This window comes from Lontra canadensis, unplaced genomic scaffold (assembly GCF_010015895.1).
Source record: "Lontra canadensis isolate GAN:19392208 unplaced genomic scaffold, GSC_riverotter_1.0 scaffold8, whole genome shotgun sequence".
Taxonomy (NCBI): Eukaryota; Metazoa; Chordata; class Mammalia; order Carnivora; family Mustelidae; genus Lontra; species Lontra canadensis.
The window spans coordinates 18,720,575-18,743,029 of NW_022631002.1; the positions used below are offsets into that span (position 1 = coordinate 18,720,575).

A 22,455-nucleotide genomic window follows, 5' to 3' on the forward strand; every position below is an offset into this window, starting at 1 on the left:
CTTCTATTCTGTCAGTTGTCTTTTGGTTTTCTTGACTGTTACCTTTGCTGTCAAAAGCTTTGATCTTGATGAAGTCTCAATAGTTCATTTTTGCCCTTGCTTCCCCTGCCTTTGGTGATGTTTCTAGGAAGAAGTTGCTGTGGCTGAGGTCAAAGAGGTTGCTGCCTGTGTTCTCCTCAAGGATTTTGATGGATTCCTGTCTCACATTGAGGTCTGTCATCCATTTTGAGTCTATTTTTGTGTATAGTGTAAGGAAATGATCCAGTTTCATTCTTCTGCATGTGGCTGTCCAATTTTCCCAACACCATTTATTGAAGAGGCTGTCTTTTTTCCATAGGACATTCTTTCCTGCTTTGTCGAAGATTAGTTGACCATAGAGTTGAGGGTCTATTTCTGGGCTTTCTATTCTGTTCCATTGATCTATGTGTCTGTTTTTGTGCTAGTACCATACTGTCTTGATAATTACAGCTTTGTAATAGAGGTTGAAGTCTGGAATTGTGATGCCACCAACTTTGGCTTTCTTTTCTTTTCTTTTCTTTTCTTTTTTTCTTTCTTTCTTTTTTTTTTTTTTAAGATTTTTTAGTTATTTATTTTGGCTTTCTTTTTCAACATTCCTCTGGCTATTTGGGGTCTTTTCTGGTTCCATATAAATTTTAGGATTATTCGTTTCATTTCTTTGAAAAAAATTGATGGTATTTTAACAGGAATTTTTTTTTTTTTTTTAAAGATTTTATTTATTTATTTGACAGAGAGAGATCACAAGTAGACAGAGAGGCAGGCAGAGAGAGAGAGAGAGAGGGAAGCAGGCTCCCTGCTGAGCAGAGATCCCGATGTGGGACTCGATCCCAGGACCCTGAGATCATGACCTGAGCCGAAGGCAGCGGCTTAACCCACTGAGCCACCCAGGCGCCCCAAAAATTGATGGTATTTTGATAGGGATTGCACTAAATGTGTAGATTGCTTTAGGCAGTGTAGACCTTTTCACAATATTTGTTCTTCCTATCCACGAGCATGGAACATTTTTCCATTTCTTTGTGTCTTCCTCAATTTCTTTCAGGAGTACTGTGTAGTTTTCTGAGTACAGATTCTTTGCCTCTTTGGTTAGGTCTATTCCTAGGTATCTTATGGTTTGGGGGGCAATTGTAAATGGGATTGACTCCTTATTTTCTCTTTCTTCTGTCTTGCTGTTGCTGTATAGAAATGCAACTGATTTCTGTGCATTGATTTTATATCCTGACACTTTACTGAATTCCTGTAGGAGTTCTAGCAGTTTTGGAGTGGAGTCTTTTGGGTTTCCCACATAAAGTATCATATCATCTGCAAAGAGTGAGAGCTTGACTTCTTCTTTCCTGATTCGGATGCCTTTTATTTCTTTTTGTTGTCTGATTGCTGAGGCTAGGACTTCTAGTACTATGTTGAATAGCAGTGGTGACAGTAGACATCCCTGCCGTATTCCTGACCTTAGGGGAAAAGCTCTCAATTTTTCTCCATTGAGAATGGTATTTGCTGTGGGTTTTTCATAGATGACTTTGATGATATTGAGGTATTTACCCTCTATCCCTACACTTTGAAGAATTTTGATCAAGAAAGGATGCTGTACTTTGTCAAATGCTTTTCAGCATCCATTGAGAGTATCATATGGTTCTTGTTCTTTCTTTTATTAATGTGTTGTATCACATTGATTGATTTGCAGATGTTGAACCAAACTTGCAGCCCAGGAATAAATCCCACTTGGTCGTGGTGAATAATCCTTTTAATGTACTGTTGGATCCTATTGGCTAGTATTTTGGTGAGAATTTTTGCATCTGTGTTCATCAAGGGTATTGGTCTGTAATTCTCCTTTTTGATGGGGTCTTTACCTGGTTTTGGGATCAAGGTAATGCTGGCCTCCTAATATTAGTTTGGAAGTTGTCCTTCCATTTCTATTTTTTTGGAACAGTTTCAGGAGAATAGGTAATAATTCTTCTTTAAATGTTTGGTAGAATTCCACTGGGAAGCGTTCTGGCCCTGAGCTCTTGTTTTTTGGGAGATTTTTTGATGACTGCTTCAATCTCCTTACTGGTTATGGGTCTGTTCAGGTTTTCTATTTCTTCCTAGTTCAGTTTTGGTAGTTTATATGTCTCTAGGAATGGATACATTTCTTCCAGATTGTCAAATTTGCTGGCATATAGTTACTCAAAATATGTTCTTATAATTGTTTGCATTTCTTTGGTGTTGGTTCTGATCTCTCCTATTTCCTTCATGATTTTATTTATTTGGGTCCTTTCTCTTTTCTTTTTGATAAGTCTGGCCAGGGGTTTATCAATCTTATTCATTCTTTCAAAGAACCAGCTCCTAGTTTCGTTGATTTGTTCTATTGTTTTGTTTTTTTCTATTTTATTGATTTCTGCTCTGATCTTTATGATTTCTCTTCTCCTGCTGGGTTTAGGCTTTCTTTGCTGTTCTTTCTCCAGTTCCTTTAGGTGTAGGGTTAGGTTGTATACTTGAGACCTTTCTTGTTTCTTGAGAAAGTCTTGTATCGCTATATACTTTCCTCTCAGGACCACCTTTGCTGTGTCCCACAGATTTTGAATAGTTGTGTTTTCATTTTCATTTCTTTCCATGAATTTTTTTCAATTCTTCTTTAATCTCCTGGTTGACCCATTCATTCTTTAGTAGGATGCTCTTTAGCCTCCATGTATTTTAGTTCTTTCCAACTTTTCTTCTTGTGATTGAGTTCTAGCTTCAGAGCATTGTGGTCTGAAAGTATGCAGGGAATGATCGCAATCTTTTGGTACCAGTTGAGACCTGATTTGTGACCCAGGATGTGATCTATTCTGGAGAATGTTCCATGTGCACTAGAGAAGAATGTGTATTCTGTTGCTTTGGGATGGAATGTTCTGAATATATCTGTGATGGCCATCTGGTCCAGTGTGTCATTGAAAGCCTTTATTTCCTTGTTGATCTTTTGGTGGATGATCTGTCCATTTTAGTGAGGGGGGGAGTTAAAGTCCCCTACTGTTATTGTATTATTGTTGATGTGTTTCTTTGATTTTGTTATTAATTGGTTTATATAATTGCCTGTTCTCATGTTAGGGGCCTAGATATTTAAAATTGTTAGATCTTCTTGTTGGACAGACCCTTTAAGTATGATATAGTGTCCTTCCTGATCTCTTATTGTACTCTTTGGCTTAAAATCTAATTTATCTGATATAAGGTTTGCCACCCACTGAGCCACCCAGGCGCCCCCTGTGCATTTCTATAGGGAATGCAAATGAGCTATCTGATGTCTTATAAGGACGCTAATCCTATTGGATGTGAGCCCCACTCTTGTGACATTAACCTTAATTTTATTTTTAATAAAATTAGGCTTCAGGCTCAGCGGGGAGCCCAATGTGGGGCTCGATCTCATGACCTTGAGAACATGACCCGAGTTGAAACCAAGAGTTGTTTGCTGAACCAACTATGCCACCCAGGCACTCCCCGCTGTCAGCCCTGCCCCTGCTTTTTAAAAAAAAAGATGTATTCGTTTTGGGGGCACCGCAGAGGGAGAGTCAGTGCAGAGCCTGACGCAGGGCTCAATCTCAGCATCCTGAGATCACAACGTGAGCTGAAATCAAGAGTAGGGTATCCAGTCACCTGTGTCACCCAGATGCCCCTGCCTTTTCCTCTCATATCCAGGTAGTCTGTGATGTTTGGTTTTGTTCTCGTGTCAGTAATATCTTTGTACTGTTTCTCTTGCTCTGAGAACTTTCGAGATTTTCTCTTTATCTTTCAAGTTCCTTTATTTTACTGAGCAATGTGGACTTTGTTTTCCCTATTTCTAACTGTCCCTTCTATTAGTCAATCCTTCTGTTAAATTTTTAAAATATTTTTAATAAACTTCCCCTCCCCTCCCCGACTAAGACCTGCTGTTTATTATCTTCTTCACAGTTTCTGTTCTAGGCACACGGTATCCATCTTTACTCTGAATATACTAGGTAAGATTTTTCAGAATCTGCATTTTGACCAGATCTATAGGTGATGCATTCACTACTCCTAGCAGGTATTCTGATGTAGTTTTGCTCCAAAGGGGCATCTTCCTGAAGTCTCTGGTGACCACAGCCCTGTCCCAGGGTCCCTTTTTTTCTGCATGACAGGTGGCTGCATCGATATGTTCCACCGCCAGCCCTGCTCCCCCCACCCCCCACCCCTGCCCGCAGGCCTTCTCTGTCTGGGTGTGGGGAACCTCCCCGCAGAGAGCCGCCTCCAGGGAATAGAGGAGTGGCCACACAGAGGAGTTCAGCAAGGTCTACCATTTTCCATGAAATTCTGAGTACGGTCCTATTTAGCTTACATTTTTAGATAAAATTTACATATGAAATACACAGGTGTTAAATATACAGTTGAATGCTTTGACAAATGTATACTCCGTGTGACCACTTCCCCTAATGAAAATAAAGAACTTTCTCATACCCTTATGCCCCTTTGTAATCAGTCCTCCAACTCCTCTTGAAGCAATCAGTATGTCCATTTCTTTCACTGTACTTTTCCCTGTTTTTGAACTTCATAGAAATGGAATCGTGGGATACTTTCCTTCTTTTGTGTCTGCCTTCTTTCACTCAGTATGATGTGAGAGTCATCATTGTGACTATTTTATTTCTGTCATTATTCATCATTATGTTGTATTGGTATTCTTTTTTTTATTGCTGAGTAGCATTCCATTTTGTGAATGTAGCACAGTTTGTCTCCTTTTGAACAGTTAGGGTCTTTTTTGCCTTTTGGCTATGATGAACATTCTAATACACCATTCGTCCTGGCTCAACCCCGAGGAGAGGAATTTTGGGTCACATGGCAGGATAGGGTGCACTTTTGAGTTTTCTGTACAAGGGACCTCCCTTGTGTTGCTCCCACTTTCGGCAGGGTTGTGTCTCTCCTGCCCAGCCTGGGTGGGTGCTGGGGTGCTGCAGAGGGAGTAGGGACTGGAGGCATGGGGGGCCTGTGAGTGGGGCCATCCAAGCCCCTGGCTCTGCCTGCTTCCCCCCACTCCCCTGGAATGCCAAGCTGCATCCTCCTTCCAGCCTCTCTTCTGGCAGAGGCGGACCGTGCCACTTCAGGGACTCCCCATGGCACACAGGCCACAGACTCGAATCACAACCATGGCTCCAATGGACCTCTCAGCCTGCCTCTCATTTCATTCCTGGCTGGGCTGGGGGGGGTGTGCCCCATTATTCCTCGCCCCCCCCATCTCCTCTAGCTCTTCATGCATCAGTTTGGGACCTTGCTTTCCTGTCATCTGGATGACCCTTCTTGTGCCACATGGCTGGTCTGTCCAGTGAGACTGTGGCCCTGACTGAGGCCTCTGAGTGAGAACTGTGGCTCCAGGGCCCAGCTGACCCTGGCTCAGCGCTTATGCCCTGGTCCTCACTGAGGGAGACACTGCAGATCCTAGAGGGCTGCTTGGAGTCCCCTCAGTTCTTCCTGTGCCCATCCTGCCTGGCCCATGCGCCAGCCTGACTGTGGCTCTTGGAGGCCCTGAGCCCTGAGGGGACGAGACCAGCTCTTCACCCTCCTCCCGAGTGCACCTCACAGGAGGACCAATGCTGAACTACAAAGTAAGAGGAAGGCACGCCAACAACTGATTTTTCTCATAGGAACTACCTGGATGCTTTTTTTAAAAAAAGGGGGGGAAATAAAAATAGCCATATGAACAAAATGTTCATTTTCTTTTGTAGTCTCTTGTTTTCCTCTGGCCCTTCAGGCTGATCACTGTTGACAGCCGGTGTCACCCACACTGGTGCTCCCCCAAAGCTCATGTGCCCTGCAGGTACCCCAAGAGCCCGAGGCCTGGCCTTGACCTCTGCACTAAAACTTTTGTTGAACAAAATAATGTTTACATCAACTTTACGCTTTGAAATCCATTTAAAGAGGAATTTCTTTTCCAAGCAAAGGTGATTACTAGGATGGAAAGGAAAACCATTCTGGAGAGAAGACAAGACAGACAGCGGACATATGTTTTGTGGTAAAACACCCTATCGCTTTGACAGCGGGGGTCTCTTTCCCGTCATTTCTTGCCTCCCTTTCCTTTATCCTTGGCCTTTTCTGGTGCCTTTTCCGGGGGCTTTTCTCCTGCCTTTTCCGGTGGCTTTTCTGGTCCCTTTGGCTTTTCCCTTGGTGGAGGGGGAATCAGCACATTCCTTTTGACTTTCTTGCCTTTGAAATGTTTTCTTTGAAGACATATATCGATTAAAGCGAAAAGTCCAGCCACACCGATGAGGATCTGGAAAACAAAAGAATGAACTTTTACTTTTCGTTCCAAAGCTGGCATCGTCTTTCCTTGTTTTAATTCATCAGCAGGTGCTGGTTAAGACATCCCTTGGTCCCCCCAAACTTCCAGATCAGAGATACTCCGATTTTGCTCCCCCATCTCAGCCTCCCTATCCCCCCTACACCCACCCCCCCCATGCATCTCTCTTCCCTTCTCTTAAAGCCCAGCCTGGGTGTGGCCCATTGCCTTAAGGATCAGGAGGAAGCCCTTAGCTCCCCTGGCTTTCTGGACCACATCTTCTTCACTGGAAACACTGACCAGCTTTACTTTTAAACTTTGCCTGGGTCCCAAGATTTTTTAAAAGAAAAGAAGTCCTTAAGTCAGGAGAGAACACCCATTCTCCAGAAGAGGTGATTTCTGAGCAAATGAAGTGCCCAATACGGAAGACTCACCACAGCGATGAAGTAGGGCGTCGGCATGCTCGTCCGGCTTTTTACCGCGATGACAATGGCCCCCACAAGGAAGATGAAGGCGAACAGGTCATTGAGAAGGTCCTGAAAGCGTGGGAGGCAGGAGAGCCAACCTCAACTAGAACCAAACCCCCTTCAACACCCAGCCTTGGCATTGCTTCCCCCGGAGGGGATGGTTTCCAAACTTTGGCCTCATTTTAAAAACCTATGTGGGAATACGAGTATGCATCAGCTGGTGGATGTGCTGTGCTCCCAGGGCTGGGCCCTGTGTGTTGAGGCCCAGGGCGCCTAATTGCCTTCATGGACCCCTCTGCTGCCATCTCCTCTGAAATCACACATTTAGTGGCTCTTTCTTTTTTTTTCCCCCTCCAATATTCATTTAAGTAAATGCACAACTGTTCAACTTAATTGCGATACAACCCCTCATCATCTTTCTGTTCTGGGGGCCAGCTCCCCTCTCTGGATCCAGGGTGGGCTGTGTCGCTGGCAGGAGACTCCGTTGGATTCTGGCCTCCCCAGCTGGGAGCTGGGAGCTGCCTTCTCCACCCCTGTCCCCACACCCCCTTCCCATCTTACTTCCTAGACAGTCTCCCCTTTGCAAGGCCACACTGCCTCCTCCATCATCAGCCCTCCTTCGAATCCCTTCTGGCCTCACCCTTAAGCTTGCCCCATACTTGTCTCCCTTACCTTCCTGATAAGGTCCAGATGTTTGTAGACTGGGCAAAAGGCTGCTTTCCCAGCAGGCACCATGCACAGCCACTCCCTGACATAGCCAAGCTTAAGAATTGGCCAAAGCATGGCCATCGCAACACAGCTTGCCCTCCCCACCGCTCGTGGGGTGATGGTGGCCCAGAGTTTGTGCACCCTCTTAATCCTCTGGGCAGCAGCCAACATGGCAGCCCTGGACGAGGCCTGCCCTCCCTTCCCCTTGGTTCCTGTGATGCCGTTTTCTGTTCATTGTCCTTCCCTGGCTACTTGTCAAGGGCCTGTTCTTTTCTTTTTCAGGTTTTTGAATTTTAATACATTTCAAACCTCCCATTCCCCATTCCAACCTCCAGCAACCATGAACTACTGAGATTAAACAGATGTTATTATCTTGCAATATTTACTTAGATTGCTTAAAAAAAAAAAAAGCAAGAAGTAAAACTTCTCAGAGCCATAGTGTCACCATTCTAGCCCTTTGATACCCCTTGCTCACAGGCAACTACACGCGTTGGAGCTAATGGATACGTTTCCCAGGAGTGTATTCGTATTTTCTTCCATATTATATATTCACAAGCAGTATATGCTGTTTTGTGTGTTTCAGAAATTTAAATTTAAATAAAATATATCTTCTAGCATTGTCTTTTTTTAAAAAAAAATATTTTATATATTTATTTATTTGGAGAGGGCAAGTGCTTGTGCAGGGTTGGCAGGGGTGGGGTGGTGGAGGAGGAGGAGAAAATTTCAAGCGGACTCCATGCTGAGCACGGAGCCTGATATGAGACTTGATCTCACAACCCTGAGATCATGACCTGAGCTGAAATTGAATCAATTCCTCAGTTGGCTGAGCACCCCCAAAGGCCCCAGCATTGGTTGTGTGTGTGTGTGTGTGTGTGTTTGAGATTTTATTTATTTATTTATGAGGGAGAGAAAAAGGGAGTGCAAGAGCAGGGGGAGGGAGAAGCAGACTCCCTGCTGAGCAAGGAGCCCAACTTGGGTTGTTGTCCCAGGATGCTCTCATCATGACCTGAGCCGAAGGCAGACACTTAACCGACTTGAGCCACCCAGGTGCCCCACAGCACTGGCTTTTTAAACTGAACAAAGTTTGTGAGATTTATCAATTTTGAGGAATACATGTTGAATTCAAAAATTTTAACTGATGTAGTCTATGAAGAAACCAAACTAGAGACATTAGGTTGTTTTCTACCTTTTAGGAAATTATTATTACAAACTCTGCTGCAGTGAACACACTTGTGTGTATCTTCTTTGCTTATTTCCTCCTGGTATGAACCAGTAATCAAAAATCTCCCAATGAAGAAAAGCCTAGGACCAGATGGCTTTCCTGGTGAATTTTACCAAACATCTAAAGGAGAATTAACACGAGTCTTCAAGCTCTTCCAAAAAGTCAAAGAGGAGAGAACCATTCCCAAAATCATTTAATGAAGCCATCATTTTCCTGATACCAAAACCAGAAAAGGACACTACTGGAAAAGAAAATTTCAGACCAATCCCTGATGGATAGAAATGCAAAAAGTCTCAATGAAATACCAGCAAACCAAATTCAGCAGTACATTAAAAGGATCCTCTACCATGATCAAGTAGGATTTGTCCTTGGGATGTAAGGAGGTTTTAAAAGTATGCAACTCAATCCACATGGTAGGTCATGTTAGTAGAATGAGAGAAAGAATCACATCATCATCTTAATAGACAACGAAAAAGCATTTGACAAAATTCAACAGCCATCCATGAAAAAAACTCTTTACAAATCAGGCATAGAAGGAACATATCTCAACATAATAAATACCATACATGACAAACCCACAGCTAACCTCATATTCAATGTCGAAAGGTTGAAAGCTTTTCCTCTAAGATCAGGCACAAAACTAGGGTGCCCACTCTCACCATTCCTGTTCAGCAGTGTGTAGGAAACTGAAGTAGAACAGTCAGACAAGAAGAAGAAATAAAAGGTCTCATCATATTCCTGATCTCATTTTTCTTTTCTTTTTTTTTTTTTTAAGATTTATTTATTTATTTATTTATTTGACAGAGATCACAAGTAGGCAGAGAGGCAGGCAAAGAGAGAGGAGGAGGCAGGCTCCCTGATGAGCAGAGAGCCCGATGCGGGGCTCAATCCCAGGACCCTGGGATCATGACCTGAGCCGAAGGCAGAGGCTTTAACCCACTGAGACACCCAGGTGCCCCAATCTCATTTTTTAATCGGTTTTAAAAATGTTGTTTATGATGTCTTCTGTTGTAAGGTTTTAATTTTAATGTGATGTAGAGTTTCTCCCTCTCTCTTGCTCACACACACATTCCCAGGAACATTTATTAAATATTCTGTTCAATGGTTTTATAATGCTACCGCTTTCATATACCGAATTGCCATATGTATGTAAGTCTGTTTCTGAGTTCTTTTTTTATTCCTTTGTTCATTTTCTCAGGCGACCTTAGCAAGATATCACAGATTGGGTGGCTTAGACAACAGACATTTATTTTCTCACAGTTCTGGAGGCTGGAAATCCACAATCAAGGTACCAACATACTCAGTTTCTGGTGAGGGCTCTCTTCCTGGTTTGCAAATGGCTGCCTTCTTTCTATGTCCCCACATGGCCTTTCCATGGTGTGCACAGTAGGGTGGAGAAGAGGCAAGGGGAGAGGGATGAGGGAGAGGAAGAAGGAAGGAGAACTCACTGTTGTCTTTTCTTTCTTTTTTTTTTTTAAGATTTTATTTATTTATTTGTCAGGGAGAGAGAGGGAGAGAGAGCGAGCACAGGCAGACAGAATGGCAGGCAGAGGCAGAGGGAGAAGCAGGCTCCCTGCCAAGCAAGGAGCCCGATGCAGGACTCGATTCCAGGACTCTGGAATCATGACCTGAGCTGAAGGCAGCCGCTTAACCAACTGAGCCACCCAGGCGTCCCTCGCTGTTGTCTTTTCTTATAGGGACACTAATCCTATTGGATGAGGGTCCCACTCTTAGGATTTCATTTCATCTTAAGCACTACTCTAGAAGCCCAATCTGTAAGATTAGTCACTCTAGATGTTAGGATTTCAGCCTGTGAATTTGGGGGATACGCATTCAGTCTGCAACAATTGCATTAGTCTTTTTGTTAATCCTTGAGCTAATACCAAAGCTTTATCGTAATTCCAGTATCTTGTTGGGTGAGTCCATCCTTGTAAGAATTTTAGAATTACCTTGTAAAGTACCAGGAACAACCTCTGTCAGGTTGGAATTTCATTTACTTTATAGATTACTGTGGAATTAAAAGGGTATCATCTTTATGATAGAGGTTCTTCAGATCTGTGAATGTGATATACTTTTCAATTCTAGGTAGAGTTTTCTATCAATAAGTTATGATCTCTGTGTAAAGTCTTACACATCTTTGAAGAGGTTTATTCTAAGATTTTTCTAGTTTCTGTTGCTGTTTTAAATGGTTACCGTGAAAAGTCAGATTTTCTCCTTGTTCATTACTCATATTCAGAAACGATACTGTGTTTGTCTCTGGTTGCCCTGCGGCACTCAAACAGTTCTGGAAATTTCACTGTAGATACTCTTAGATTTTTCTATGTAGAGAATCCTATTATCTGTGAATGATGCTAGTTTTTTTTACCCCTTCTCTATTCATACACTTTTTGTTTTTCTTGTTACATTGGGACTAATTTAAGATCTCCAGCACAGTAATGTACAGGATGGGGGACTGTAGGCATTGCTAAGGAAATGCTTCTAAAGTCTGACCATGAAATGCACTGGTTATTGTCTGTTTGGGTAGGTACTTATTATTAAGATAAGGAGGTTCTCTTTTAAAGTAGTTTGCTAAGAGTTTTCTAAAAATTAGTATTTAATATTACTAGCTTTCCTGAAGCTTGTGAGATGATATGGCTTTCTTCTTTAGATACAAGATTTTAAATTAATAGAATTTTGCAGACTAAACCGTCTTTGCATTCCTGACCCATACCCTGCTTAATCATGATGTATTGCTTGCTTATACATTGCTTGCTTCAGTTTGCTTGTATTTTTTTTCAGTTTGTTTATATTTTATTGAGGATTTGTATAACCACATTCAGATAAGCCAAGCATATATACTTTACTTTTCTTATAGGTCTGCTTTTAAGGTCAAAAGCCTACTAGATAATACAACATATTATCAAGCCTTTAAAAAAGAAGAAAAAAGGGACCGATCAATGAAACCAAACGTGAAATCTAGAAATAAACCCTGCATTTGGGATTTTAACATTTAACAAAAATGCCAGTTAAAATCAGTGGGAAGGGTCGCCTGGGTGGCTCAGTCAGTTAAGCATCTGTCTCTGGCTCAGGTCATGATCCCATGGTCCCCCAGAGAACCATGTTGGGCTCCTTGCTCATTGGGGAGGCTCTTTCTACCCCCTTCCTTTTGCCCCTCCCCCACTTATGTTCTCTCTCATTCTCTCACACATGCTCTCTCTCTCTCTCTCAAATTAAAATCTTGAATTTTATTCAAAAAATTTTTTTTTGTTTTTGGGTTTTTTTTAAGATTTTATTTATTTGACAGAGAGAGATCACAAGTAGGCGGAGAGGCAGGCAGAGAGAGAGGAAGGGAAGTCAGTGGCGAAAAGATATACTATTTAGTAAATGAATAAATTGAGTGATAGGGTAGAACAACTGGACAATCATCAGGATATAAAGCTAGAAGGGCACCTCGGTGGCTCAGTTGGTTAATCTGACTTGATTTCAGCTCAGGTCATGATCTTGGGCTTGTGAGATTGAGCCCCACATCAGGCTCTGCACTAAGTGTGGAGCCTGCTTAAGATTCTCTCTCTCTCTCTCCCTTTGCCCCCCCACCACACCCACCCCCTGCTCATGTGCACACCCTGTCTCTCTTAAAGGAAAAAAAAAGATATAAAGTTGAAGTCATCATTCACACCATATACCAAAATGACTCCAAATTAGTTTTTTTTTTTTTAAGATTTTATTTATTCATTTGACAGAGATCACAAGTAGGCAGAGAGGCAGGCAGAGAGAGAGAGAGGAGGAAGCAGGCTCCCTGCTAAGCAGAGAGCCCGATGCGGGGCTCGATCCCAGGACCCTGAGATCATGACCTGAGCCGAAGGCAGAGGCTTAACCCAGAGCCACCCAGGTGCCCTCCAAATTAGTTTTTTAAAAGATTTTATTTATTTGAGAGAGAGAGAATGAGACAGAGAGAATGGGGGGGGAGGGTCAGAAGCAGACTCCCTGATGAACAGGGAGGCTGATTTGGGGCTTGATCCCAGCACCCCGGGATCATGACCTGAGTTGAAGGCAGTTGCTTAACCAACTGAGCCACTCAGGCTCCCAAAATAACTCCAAATTCACCAAAAGATTTAAGTGTAAAAAGGGAAACAAGTGCCAAATGAAAACATGGATGAATTTTTTATAACTTGTTTTTCTATTTCTTTTTGAGTCAATTTTATGTTATATTTTTTCTAGGAAATTAACAATTATCTAAACTTTCCAATTTATTGGCATAAAAGTCCACATTTTCCCTGTAATCTTTAAAAATGTCTTTTTGAACTTTTGGGGGTTTTTTTTTGTTTTTGTTTTTGTTTTTAAAGATTTTATTTATTTATTTGACAGAGAGACATCACAAGTAGACGGAGAGGCAGGCAGAGAGAGAGGGGGAAGCAGGCTCCCCGCTGAGCAGAGAGCCTGATGAGGGGCTCTATCCCAGGACCCTGGGAGCATGACCTGAGCTGAAGGCAGAGGCTTAACCCACTGAGCCCCAATCTTTTTGTTTTAAAGATTTTATTTATTTGAGAGGGAGAGAGCTTGAGCACAAGCAGTGGGGAGGGGCAGAGGGAGAAGGAAAGCAGACTCCCCCTGGAGCAGGGATCCTGATGAACCCAATCCTGGGAACCTGGGATCATGACCTGAGCTGAAGGCAGATGCTTAACGACTGAGCCACCCAGGCACCCCAATTTTATGGCTTTTTCAAAGAACTAGATATTTTGTTTTGTTGGTCCATACTGTGGATCTTTGTATCCTATTTCATTAATTTTAGCTCTTATCTTTGGCATTGCCTTCTTCTTAATTCCAGTGTCTTATTTTGTTTTGGTACCTTCTTACAACTATTTTCAGTCTTCTTTTCTACTTCTATAGATTTGAATTTGAATAGTTTAGGGACATTCTACGGATAGTATCTGTGAATAGTACATAAATACTCAATCTTCATATGTTTGGAGAACACACTAGATTTCCCGGCAGTTGGGGATTGAGTTAAATTTTACTGATTGATTTCTAATTATATTACACTGAAATTAGAGAATATGGTCTGTATGATATCAATTACTGGTAATTTACCTACATTTACACTGTGGTCTTATTGAGGATAAATTTTAAAGATTTTATTTATTTATTTGAGAGAGAGAGAGCACACAGGAAGAGGGAGAAGCAGACTCCCCGCTGAGCAGAGAGCCCAGTGCAGGGCTCGATCCCAGGAACCCCAGATCATGACCTGAGCCGAAGGCAGACACCTAACAACTTAGCCACCCAGGTGCCCTGAGGGTAATTTTTAAAAAAAGATTTATTTACTTATTTGAGAGAGAGAGAGAGAGAGAGAAAGAGAGCATGAAGGGCCAAGGGAGAGGGGGAAAATCTGTTACACACTCCCCGGTGAGTATGGAGCCAACATGAGGCTTGATCTCAGGAGCCTGAGATCACAACCTGAACAAAAATCAAGAGTTGGACGTTTAACCGACTAAGGCACCGAGGAATCCCGAGGATTTTTATGATTTTTTATGATTTTATTTTTTATGATTTTATGAATTTTTATGATTCTTCCAAGTGCACTTAAAAAGAATATATAGCCTCTTCTGTCAGGTATAGTGTTCCACATGTTCTATGTATGTCATTGGATCAAGCTATCAGTTGCTGACAGAGGCATGTTAAAATCTACCACTATAGTTGCTGTTTGCCAATTCTTCCTTATAAATAACTTTATATATATATATATATATATATATATATTTTTTATATTTGGGGGCTATCTTGTTAGGTGCATACAAGTTCAGAATTACTACAAATGGCAATCTTTATAAATTAAAAAAACGTATAAAATTGGCTTAATCTGGTATTAAAACTATGCCAGCTTTCATTTAGTTAGTATTTTCCTTTTATTATTTTTTCCATCTCTTATAGCTAGATTAAAAAAATCAATTCTTAGAGTCCTCTGTCTTTTAAGTGAAGAATATTGTCCATTTGTATTTGCTACCATTTCTGATATATTTGGTATAAAATACCATATAAATGGTATTTCTAATACCATTTATTGAAGAAATACCATATAAATGGTATTTCTACCATTTTACTTTTTCTATTTAACATACACCACATTCTTTTTCTCCTTTTCCCTTCTATTGACTTAACTCTATTCTGTTTTCACTCTTTCTCCTCATTAGGTTTGATGTTATATGCCTGGGAATTCTACTCTTTTTAAAAAATTTTTTATTAATATATTCTTTAGCAGAATACAGAATTATGTTTTAATATGTTAGTGTTAACATCATTACCAAATGTCCTTCTAAATCAGTGACTTTTCATTCCTGTCATACACCACTGCTGTGGTCCTAACCTGTTACTGGGTTGCTGCTGCTTCGTTTCTACCTTGTTTTAGTGTTCTCTCCGCACCTCCTGAAACTGTTAATACCTTTTTTTAAAACCCCAATTCTGTCTTAATGTTTATTTAGGTCAATCCACAAGCTCAGTAGGCTCTTTGCTTAGTGTTCCTTTTTCACATTACATCTCTTTTTGGTTTAATTTCCTTCTTCCTGAGGTACATCTTTCAGTAGTTTTCTCAGTGAAGGTCAGGGACAAGAAATTGTTTCATTCATTGTTTAAAAATATCGTTATTGAATGGGAGAAGATATTTGCAAATGACAGTACAGACAAAAGGTTGATATCCAGGATCTATAAAGAACTCCTGAAACTCAACACACACAAAACAGGCAATCATATCAAAAAAATGGGGAGAAGATATGAACAGACACTTCTCCAATGAAGACATAAAAATGGCTATCAGACACATGAAAAAATGTTCATCACTAGCCATCAGGGAGATTCAAATTAAAACCACATTGAGATACCACCTTATACCAGTTAGAATGGCCAAAATTAGCAAGACAGGAAACAACTTGTGTTGGAGAGGATGTGGAGAAAGGGGAACCCTCTTACGCTGTTGGTGGGACTGCAAGTTGGTGCAGCCGCTTTGGAGAACAGTGCGGAGATTCCTCAAGAAATTAAAAATAGAGCTTCCCTATGACCCTGCCATTGCACTACTGGGTATTTACCCCAAAGATACAGATGTAGTGAAAAGAAGGGCCATCTGTATCCCAATGTTTATAGCAGCAATGGCCACGGTCACCAAACTGTGGAAAGAACCAAGATGCCCTTCAGTGGATGAATGGATAAGGAAGATGTGGTCCATATACACTATGGAGTATTATGCCTCCATCAGAAAGGATGAATACCCAACTTTTGTAGCAACTTGGGCAGGACTGGAAGAGATTATGCTGAGTGAAATAAGTCAAGCAGAGAAAGTCAATTATCATATGGTTTCACTTATTTGTGGAGCATAACAAATAACATGGAGGACAAGGGGAGATGGAGAGGAGAAGGGAGTTGAGGGAAATTGGAAGGGGAGGTGAACCATGAGAGACTGTAGACTCTGAAAAACAATCTGAGGGTTTTGAAGGGGCGGGGCGTGGGAGGTTGGGGGATCCAGGTGGTGGGTATTGGAGAGGGCATGGATTGCATGGAGCACTGGGTGTGGTGCAAAAACAATGAATACTGTTATGCTGAAAAAATAAAAAATAAATTAAAAAAAATATCGTTAATTTACTCTTGCCACCTCATCCCTTTAAAGAAATCATTCCAGTGTTTTCTGGCCAGTGTCACTGCTGTTGAAATATATGAAGTTAAGTCTAGTATTTTGAGGGTTTTGAGGGGTTTTCTTGTGGGTTGTTTTGTTTTAAGGTAAGTTGTCTTTTCTCTTGGTTTGGTTGTAAGCTTCCCTTTGTTTCTTGTGATCAGCAGTGCCTCTATGACATGCCTAGGTGTGGTTTTGTGTTTGTTTATTTTTCTTGGTACACCTTAGAGAATTCATGTCTTTCATTAAATCTGATATTAGTATGGCCACCTCAGCACTTTTTTGGTCACTGTTTACATGGAATATCTTTTCCCGTTTTCACTTTCAACCTATTTGTATCTTTGGACTAAACTGAGTCTCCTATGTTCATATTATATCAGTTTAAAATGGATCACTCAAAAAACCCATTCTGATAATCTCTGCTTTAATGAGAGAGTTTAATCCATGTGCACTTAAAGTAATTACTGATAAGGACTTATTTCTGTCATTTTGATGTTTGTTTAGATATTTTATTTATTTATTTGACAGAGAGAGAGATCACAAGTAGGCAGAGAGGCCGGCAGAGGGAGAGGGGGAAACAGGCTCCCCACCGAGTAGAGAGCCTGATGCAGGGCTCGATCCCAGGACCCTGAGATTGTGACCTGAGCTGAAGGCAGAGTCTTAACCCACTGAGCCATCCAGGTGCCCCTTGATGTTTGTTTTTTATATATAATATCTTTTTGTTCCTCAATTCCTCCATTATTACCTTCTTTTGTGCTTAATTTTTTATAATGTACCAATTTCATTCCTGAAATTTCATTTCATTTTCTACACATTATTTAGTTAATTTCCTAGTGGTTATCTTGGGGTTACAATTAATATCTTACATTTACATAGTATAGCTTGAATTAATACCAACTTAGTCTCAATAGTATATAAAAACTTACTGTTGTCATCACAAATGATATCTTTACATATAGTCTTATTAACATAGATTTATAATTATTTTTGCATGCATTCATCTTTTAAATCCTATCAGAAAAAGAAGCTACAAACCAAACATACAATAATACTAGCTTTTATATTTACCTATGAAGTTATCTTTACTGATGTTCTTCATTCTTTTATGGGTTCAAATTACTGTCTTGTGTCCTCTCATTTGAGATTGAAGGACTCTCTTTAGCATTTCTTATAGGGCAGATCTACTAGTAACAAACTCCCTCAAATTTTGTTTTATCTAGGAGTCTCTTAATTTCTCCTTCATTTCTGAATGATAATTTTAAATATATATATATATATATATATATATATATATATATATATTTATTTATTTGAGAGAGAGCACATGTGCAAGCAGGGGTGGGGGCAGAGGGACAGGGAGAGAGAAAGAGAGAAACAGAAGCATACTCTGCACTGAGCCTGGAACCCAATGCAGGGCTCAGTCTCAGGATCCTGAGATCATGGCCTGAGCCGAAAGCAAGAGTTGGGTGCTCCACTGACCAAGCCACCAGGTACCTCTTAAGTGGTGATTTTTTAAAAAAAGATTTATTTATTTATTCATTTGAGGGGGACAGAGAGTGCAAGTGAGAGCACAAGCATGGGAGAGTGTTGGAAGGAGAGGGAGAAGCAGCAGACTCCCCACTGAGCAGGGAGCCTGATGTGGGGCTTGATCCTAGACCCCGTGATCATGACCTGAGCTGAAGGCAGATGCTTCGCAAACTGAGCCCCCAATGTGTTCTTTAAATGGTAATTTTTGAAGGATAATTTCAATTTTGAAGGATATTGTATTCATTTCCTGGAGTTGCCCTAACATAGTACCACCAACTAGGCAGCTTAGAACAACATAAATTAAAACAAAACAAAACAAACATCAACAAACAAAAACTAAAAAAAAGGCACAACATAAATTTATTGTCTCTGGAGGACTGAAGTCTGAAATCTGGAGGCCGAAGTCTGAAATCAAGGTGTTGGCAGGATCATGCTCCCTCTGAAGTGCTAGGAAATGATGTGTTCTGGTCTCTCTTCTAGCTTCTGGTAACTTTAAGTATTCTTTGGCTTGTTTCACCTTCCTGTCTTCTTCCTGTGTCTTCTCACATTACTTTCCCTCTGAGCACATCTGTCTCCGTGTTCAGATCTCTCCTTTTTATAAAGATACTAGTCATACTAGGTTAGAACCCACTCTAATGACCTTGTCTTAACTAGATCTGCAGAGGCCCTTATCTCCAAATAAGGTTATATTCACAGTACTGGGTGTATGGACTTCAACATATTTTGGGGGGACACAATTCAACTCATAACAGATAGCAGATGTGAAAGATAGTATTCTTGGTTGGCAGGGTTTTGTTTGTATTGTTCCATTTCTTTCCTAAGGCCATCATTCCACTGCCTTGGGGCTTCATAGTTTCTGATGGAAAATTGGCTGTTAATCGTATTAAAGATGCCCCTGTAGGAAATTAGTTGCTTCTGTCTTGTGACTTTTAAGACTTTGTCTTTAAGACTTTGTCTTTTGACAGTTTGATTATAATGTGTCTCAGTGTGGATCGCTTTGAGTTTATCCTACTTGGTCCTTTCTGGGTCCTGGGATTGATCCCCACATCGGGCTCTCTGCTCAGCGGGGAGCCTGCTTCCCCTTCTCTCTCCCTGCCTCTCTGCTTCCTTGTGATCTCTCTCTCTCTGTCAAATAAATAAATAAAATCTTTAAAAAAATAGTCATTAAATCTGGAGAGTTCACAGGCATTTTCACATTGAGTATTTCTCCTCTTCCATTCTTTTGAGTCTCTTCTTCTGGGATTCCTATTAGGCTTATGATGGACTTTCTCATTCCATTTTCTTTATCTCAACTTCTCTCATATTTTTTCTCTTTATCTCTCAGTGCCATAATCTGGGTAATTTCCCTGTATCATTTGGTTTGCTAATTCTCCAGCTTTGTTTGATATGCTTTATAACCTATTTATTGACATTTTCATTTCAATAACTGTATATTTTAATTCTAAATATTATATTTTAGACTTTAAAAAAAGTATATTCTGTCCTCGGAATGTCTTAATCTGCTCTTAGGGCTCTGTTTATGTCTTTAATTATTTTAAGTATATTTCTTACTATTTCCAGACAGCTCTTCTATTCCTCTCATATTCTCAGAGTTCTAATCCTCTCTTTTGTTGTGTTTGCTGATTCTCAATTCTTGAACATGGGAATGTTAAAACTCAGGTGTTTTGTAGTTTTGGATTGTGAGTTTGTTTTTGAAAAGCCTTTCCTCCCCATCCCAATCTGTCCTGTGGGAACCTCTTTATGCTCTGATTGTGACTTTGCATTTGTTTCTGTCAGCAGTCCCAGGGACATCACCAGAACATCATTAAGTTAGGATCAGTTTTTATGCTAACTCCCAGGTACAGATAGGCTGCATAAAGGTGAAGGGTGAAAGTAGTAAAAATTCAAACCAACTCTGTACAAAATTCAGACTCAAGGTTTCTATTTCTCAAGGTAGTCTTTTTTCCTTTCCTTTTTTTTTCCCCCCCACTCAAAGCCCAGACAGAGGTGAACATGGCTTCTTGTTCCTGTGTGTGGAGCGAAAGGTGTCTTCTCTCCCTGTCTTTTCCTTGTCTTTGCAGGGTGCTGGCTTATGCAGGGGTCTCAGTTCTAACTCCCCATTTTGCTTGAGACCAAGGCTTCTCCTCCGCTAACTCCTGCTTCCTGGGGCAATACTTCAGGGCCCGTCCCACCCACATGCCAGTGCTGAGTCATCGCCACCCCTGTTTTTCCTTTCTGGCACTCATGTGTTTCCTTTTTTTTCCTACTGGCTCAGCCATTCAGCCTCAGCAGTTGTGTTTACATTTTTTGTAGTAGTTTTAGGTAGGTGCAGGAGGAGGATTTTTAGGGGTTATTGATTTTTTAATTTTGCTGGAACTATCTTCTCAAGTGCTTTGGCTGGGAACTTGCCCTCTGGCTGTCCCTTTACTCTGTCTGCTGCTTATCCCCCTCCCAAGAGTCTTATTTGGTCCTCCTCGCCTTTCTCCTTATATTGGGGGTCCTCACCTACACTGCTGAGACCAATGAATCCCTGGGCCCGAGGCACTTTTGATCAAGAAGCAGAACCAAGTGCAGTTCGGGGCTCAGAATCTACTGACAAAGCTGGATTTTGATCCTTTTTCTGCCACTTGCAAGCTGAGTTGCCTGGGGGTGGGTCTTTGGCCATTCTGAGACCGTTTCATTTGTAAGGCAAGTAAAACCCTGAGTTTAGTGGGCTGGAGGCATGCTATGAATGTGTAGTGAGATGGGAGTTCAGTGGGTGTGCTCTGTGGTGACACATGTGATGGCCAGGGTTTCAAGTCTCTAAGTTCTCAGGCACAGCATCAAGCACTTTGCATTTATTTCTCAGGCATAATCCCATGAGAGGTTATTACTGTCCTCATGTTATAGAGGAAGGAAACAGAGGCCACAAGTGGTTGGGTAACTTACCCAGCTCCTGTTCCAATGGGTGACTGCTTTGGGCTTAAGTCATTTTTTTTTTTTTTTTTGAGAGAGAGAGAGAGAGAGAACATGTGCATGGAGGAGGGACAGAGGGAGAAGGAGAGAGAGAATCTTAAGCAAGCTCCATGCCCAGTGCTGAGCACTATAGGGGCTCAATCTCACAACACTGAAGTCATGACCTGACCCAAAATCAAGAGTCAGATGCTTAACCGACTGAGCCACCTAGATGCCTCTATGCTTAACGTCCTTTACAGGGATAGTCCCTGCAGTTCTAAGACTGCTTTAGAAGGGATTTCTTTAAAATTCTCATTTTATTTTACTGATTTATTGGAAGACTGGTTTTCTTCTTTGAATTCTGGGGATGGGGTACCTTCTGGAGTGATCTCCCCACTCAAGTGTGAGCTGGCATGGAGGCCCACCCCCACGACCCCAAAGCTGGGCTCTTTGACTTTCCTACCCAACTTCAGCTGCCCCTACCCTGACCCCATGGCAGGTGCTGAGCCCATGCCCTGGACACAGATGGGGCAGGTGGCTCATGTCTCTCTGTTCAGTCACTTTCAGGTACCAAGACCCACGCGTGAATGCTCCCCAGCCTCAGGTGCTCCCCATCTCCTTTCACTTACAGAAATGGGCCACAGGATGAAGGGCATGTATCTGTTGATGGCGAAGGTGTAGATAATGAAGAAGAAGCAGAAGACGGACAACTCCATGGTGATGATGAGTGTCAGGAGAGGGTGCACGGTGGTGTCGGTGAACATAACCATTGCAGCTATGAGGCAGCCCTGCTGGGAGACACGCACCTGAGCTCTGGCAGAGGGTTCTCACCGGCTCTACAGTTCTTCCAGAGCCCCTCTGCAGCCTGCTCCTTCTCTCTCTTCCCATCATCGCCTCCCTCCCCACCCCCTGGGGTACCAGACCAACTTACCAAGCTCAGGATCTTGACCTCAGCGTGCCCCATAACCCAGAACTCTTTATTGCTGTCCTTGAATTCCCACTTGTAGCGGCGACAGCCCTTCCTCGTGCCCACCTCATCCTGGGGCTGCACCGACTTTTCCTTTTTCTTGGGCTCCTTGTCTTTCTTGTCTTCGGGTTGGGGGTCCCCCGGAGGGGGCGCGGCTTCGGGCTCCGGGGCTGCTGCTTTGCCCTTTTTGCCTTTGTCAGCCATCTTTGCGTGGGAGTTCTTAACTTCTCACCGCCTGCCCGATCCCTCCCGCTGTCCCCCGACAGGCCTGGCCTCTGAGCGAGCCTGGTGCCCACCGACCTGCTCAGAGGTCCCGCTCAGCCAACGGCCAGGACTGGCGAACGCCAACGCCTGGCGCTCCCCCGCGCGCCGCGCCTCCCTGCGCGGCATCACCTGGCTCCGCGCCACCGCTGCCCGGTCGCACCGCGAGGACCCCAGTGGGTGCCAGCCGACTGCCTCCAGGGTTGCCCACCTCCATGCGGGAGCCCCCGCCTCTTCTCCCCCCAGTTCCAGCCGCAGGTGAGTTGCATGGGTGGGAAGCCCAGCGGGGTCAAGGCCCTGGCCACCGCCCCCTGGGGCAGCCTCGTTAGGCACCGCGCGAAAAAAGGTAACTCGACTTTCACACAAGGCAACACGAGGAAGCACAAATGTTCCCGATTTAGCAGCCCTGATTTTATGATCGCGTGTGAGCCAGGATGGGTGACAGCATGCAAGCTCAGTGGCGGGATTAGCGGGAGGGACGAGGCACAGACGCTTATGTCCGCGAGGGTGGCAGCG

At 42.4% G+C, this 22,455-nt stretch overlaps 1 protein-coding gene across 1 annotated transcript; it reads right to left on the minus strand.

Annotated features, from left to right (window-relative positions):
- Nucleotides 1-5,603: 5,603 nt before the first annotated feature.
- Nucleotides 5,604-22,055, minus strand: CMTM2 (CKLF like MARVEL transmembrane domain containing 2). Its single transcript, XM_032854304.1, has 4 exons — nt 21,643-22,055; nt 21,341-21,499; nt 6,679-6,780; nt 5,604-6,238 (listed from the first exon to the last, which is right to left on the minus strand). Exons 1-4 carry the CDS (start codon nt 21,880-21,882, stop codon nt 6,023-6,025), a joined length of 717 nt encoding a protein of 238 aa, XP_032710195.1. The 5' UTR covers nt 21,883-22,055; the 3' UTR covers nt 5,604-6,022.
- Between the last annotated feature and the right edge of the window lie 400 nt (nt 22,056-22,455).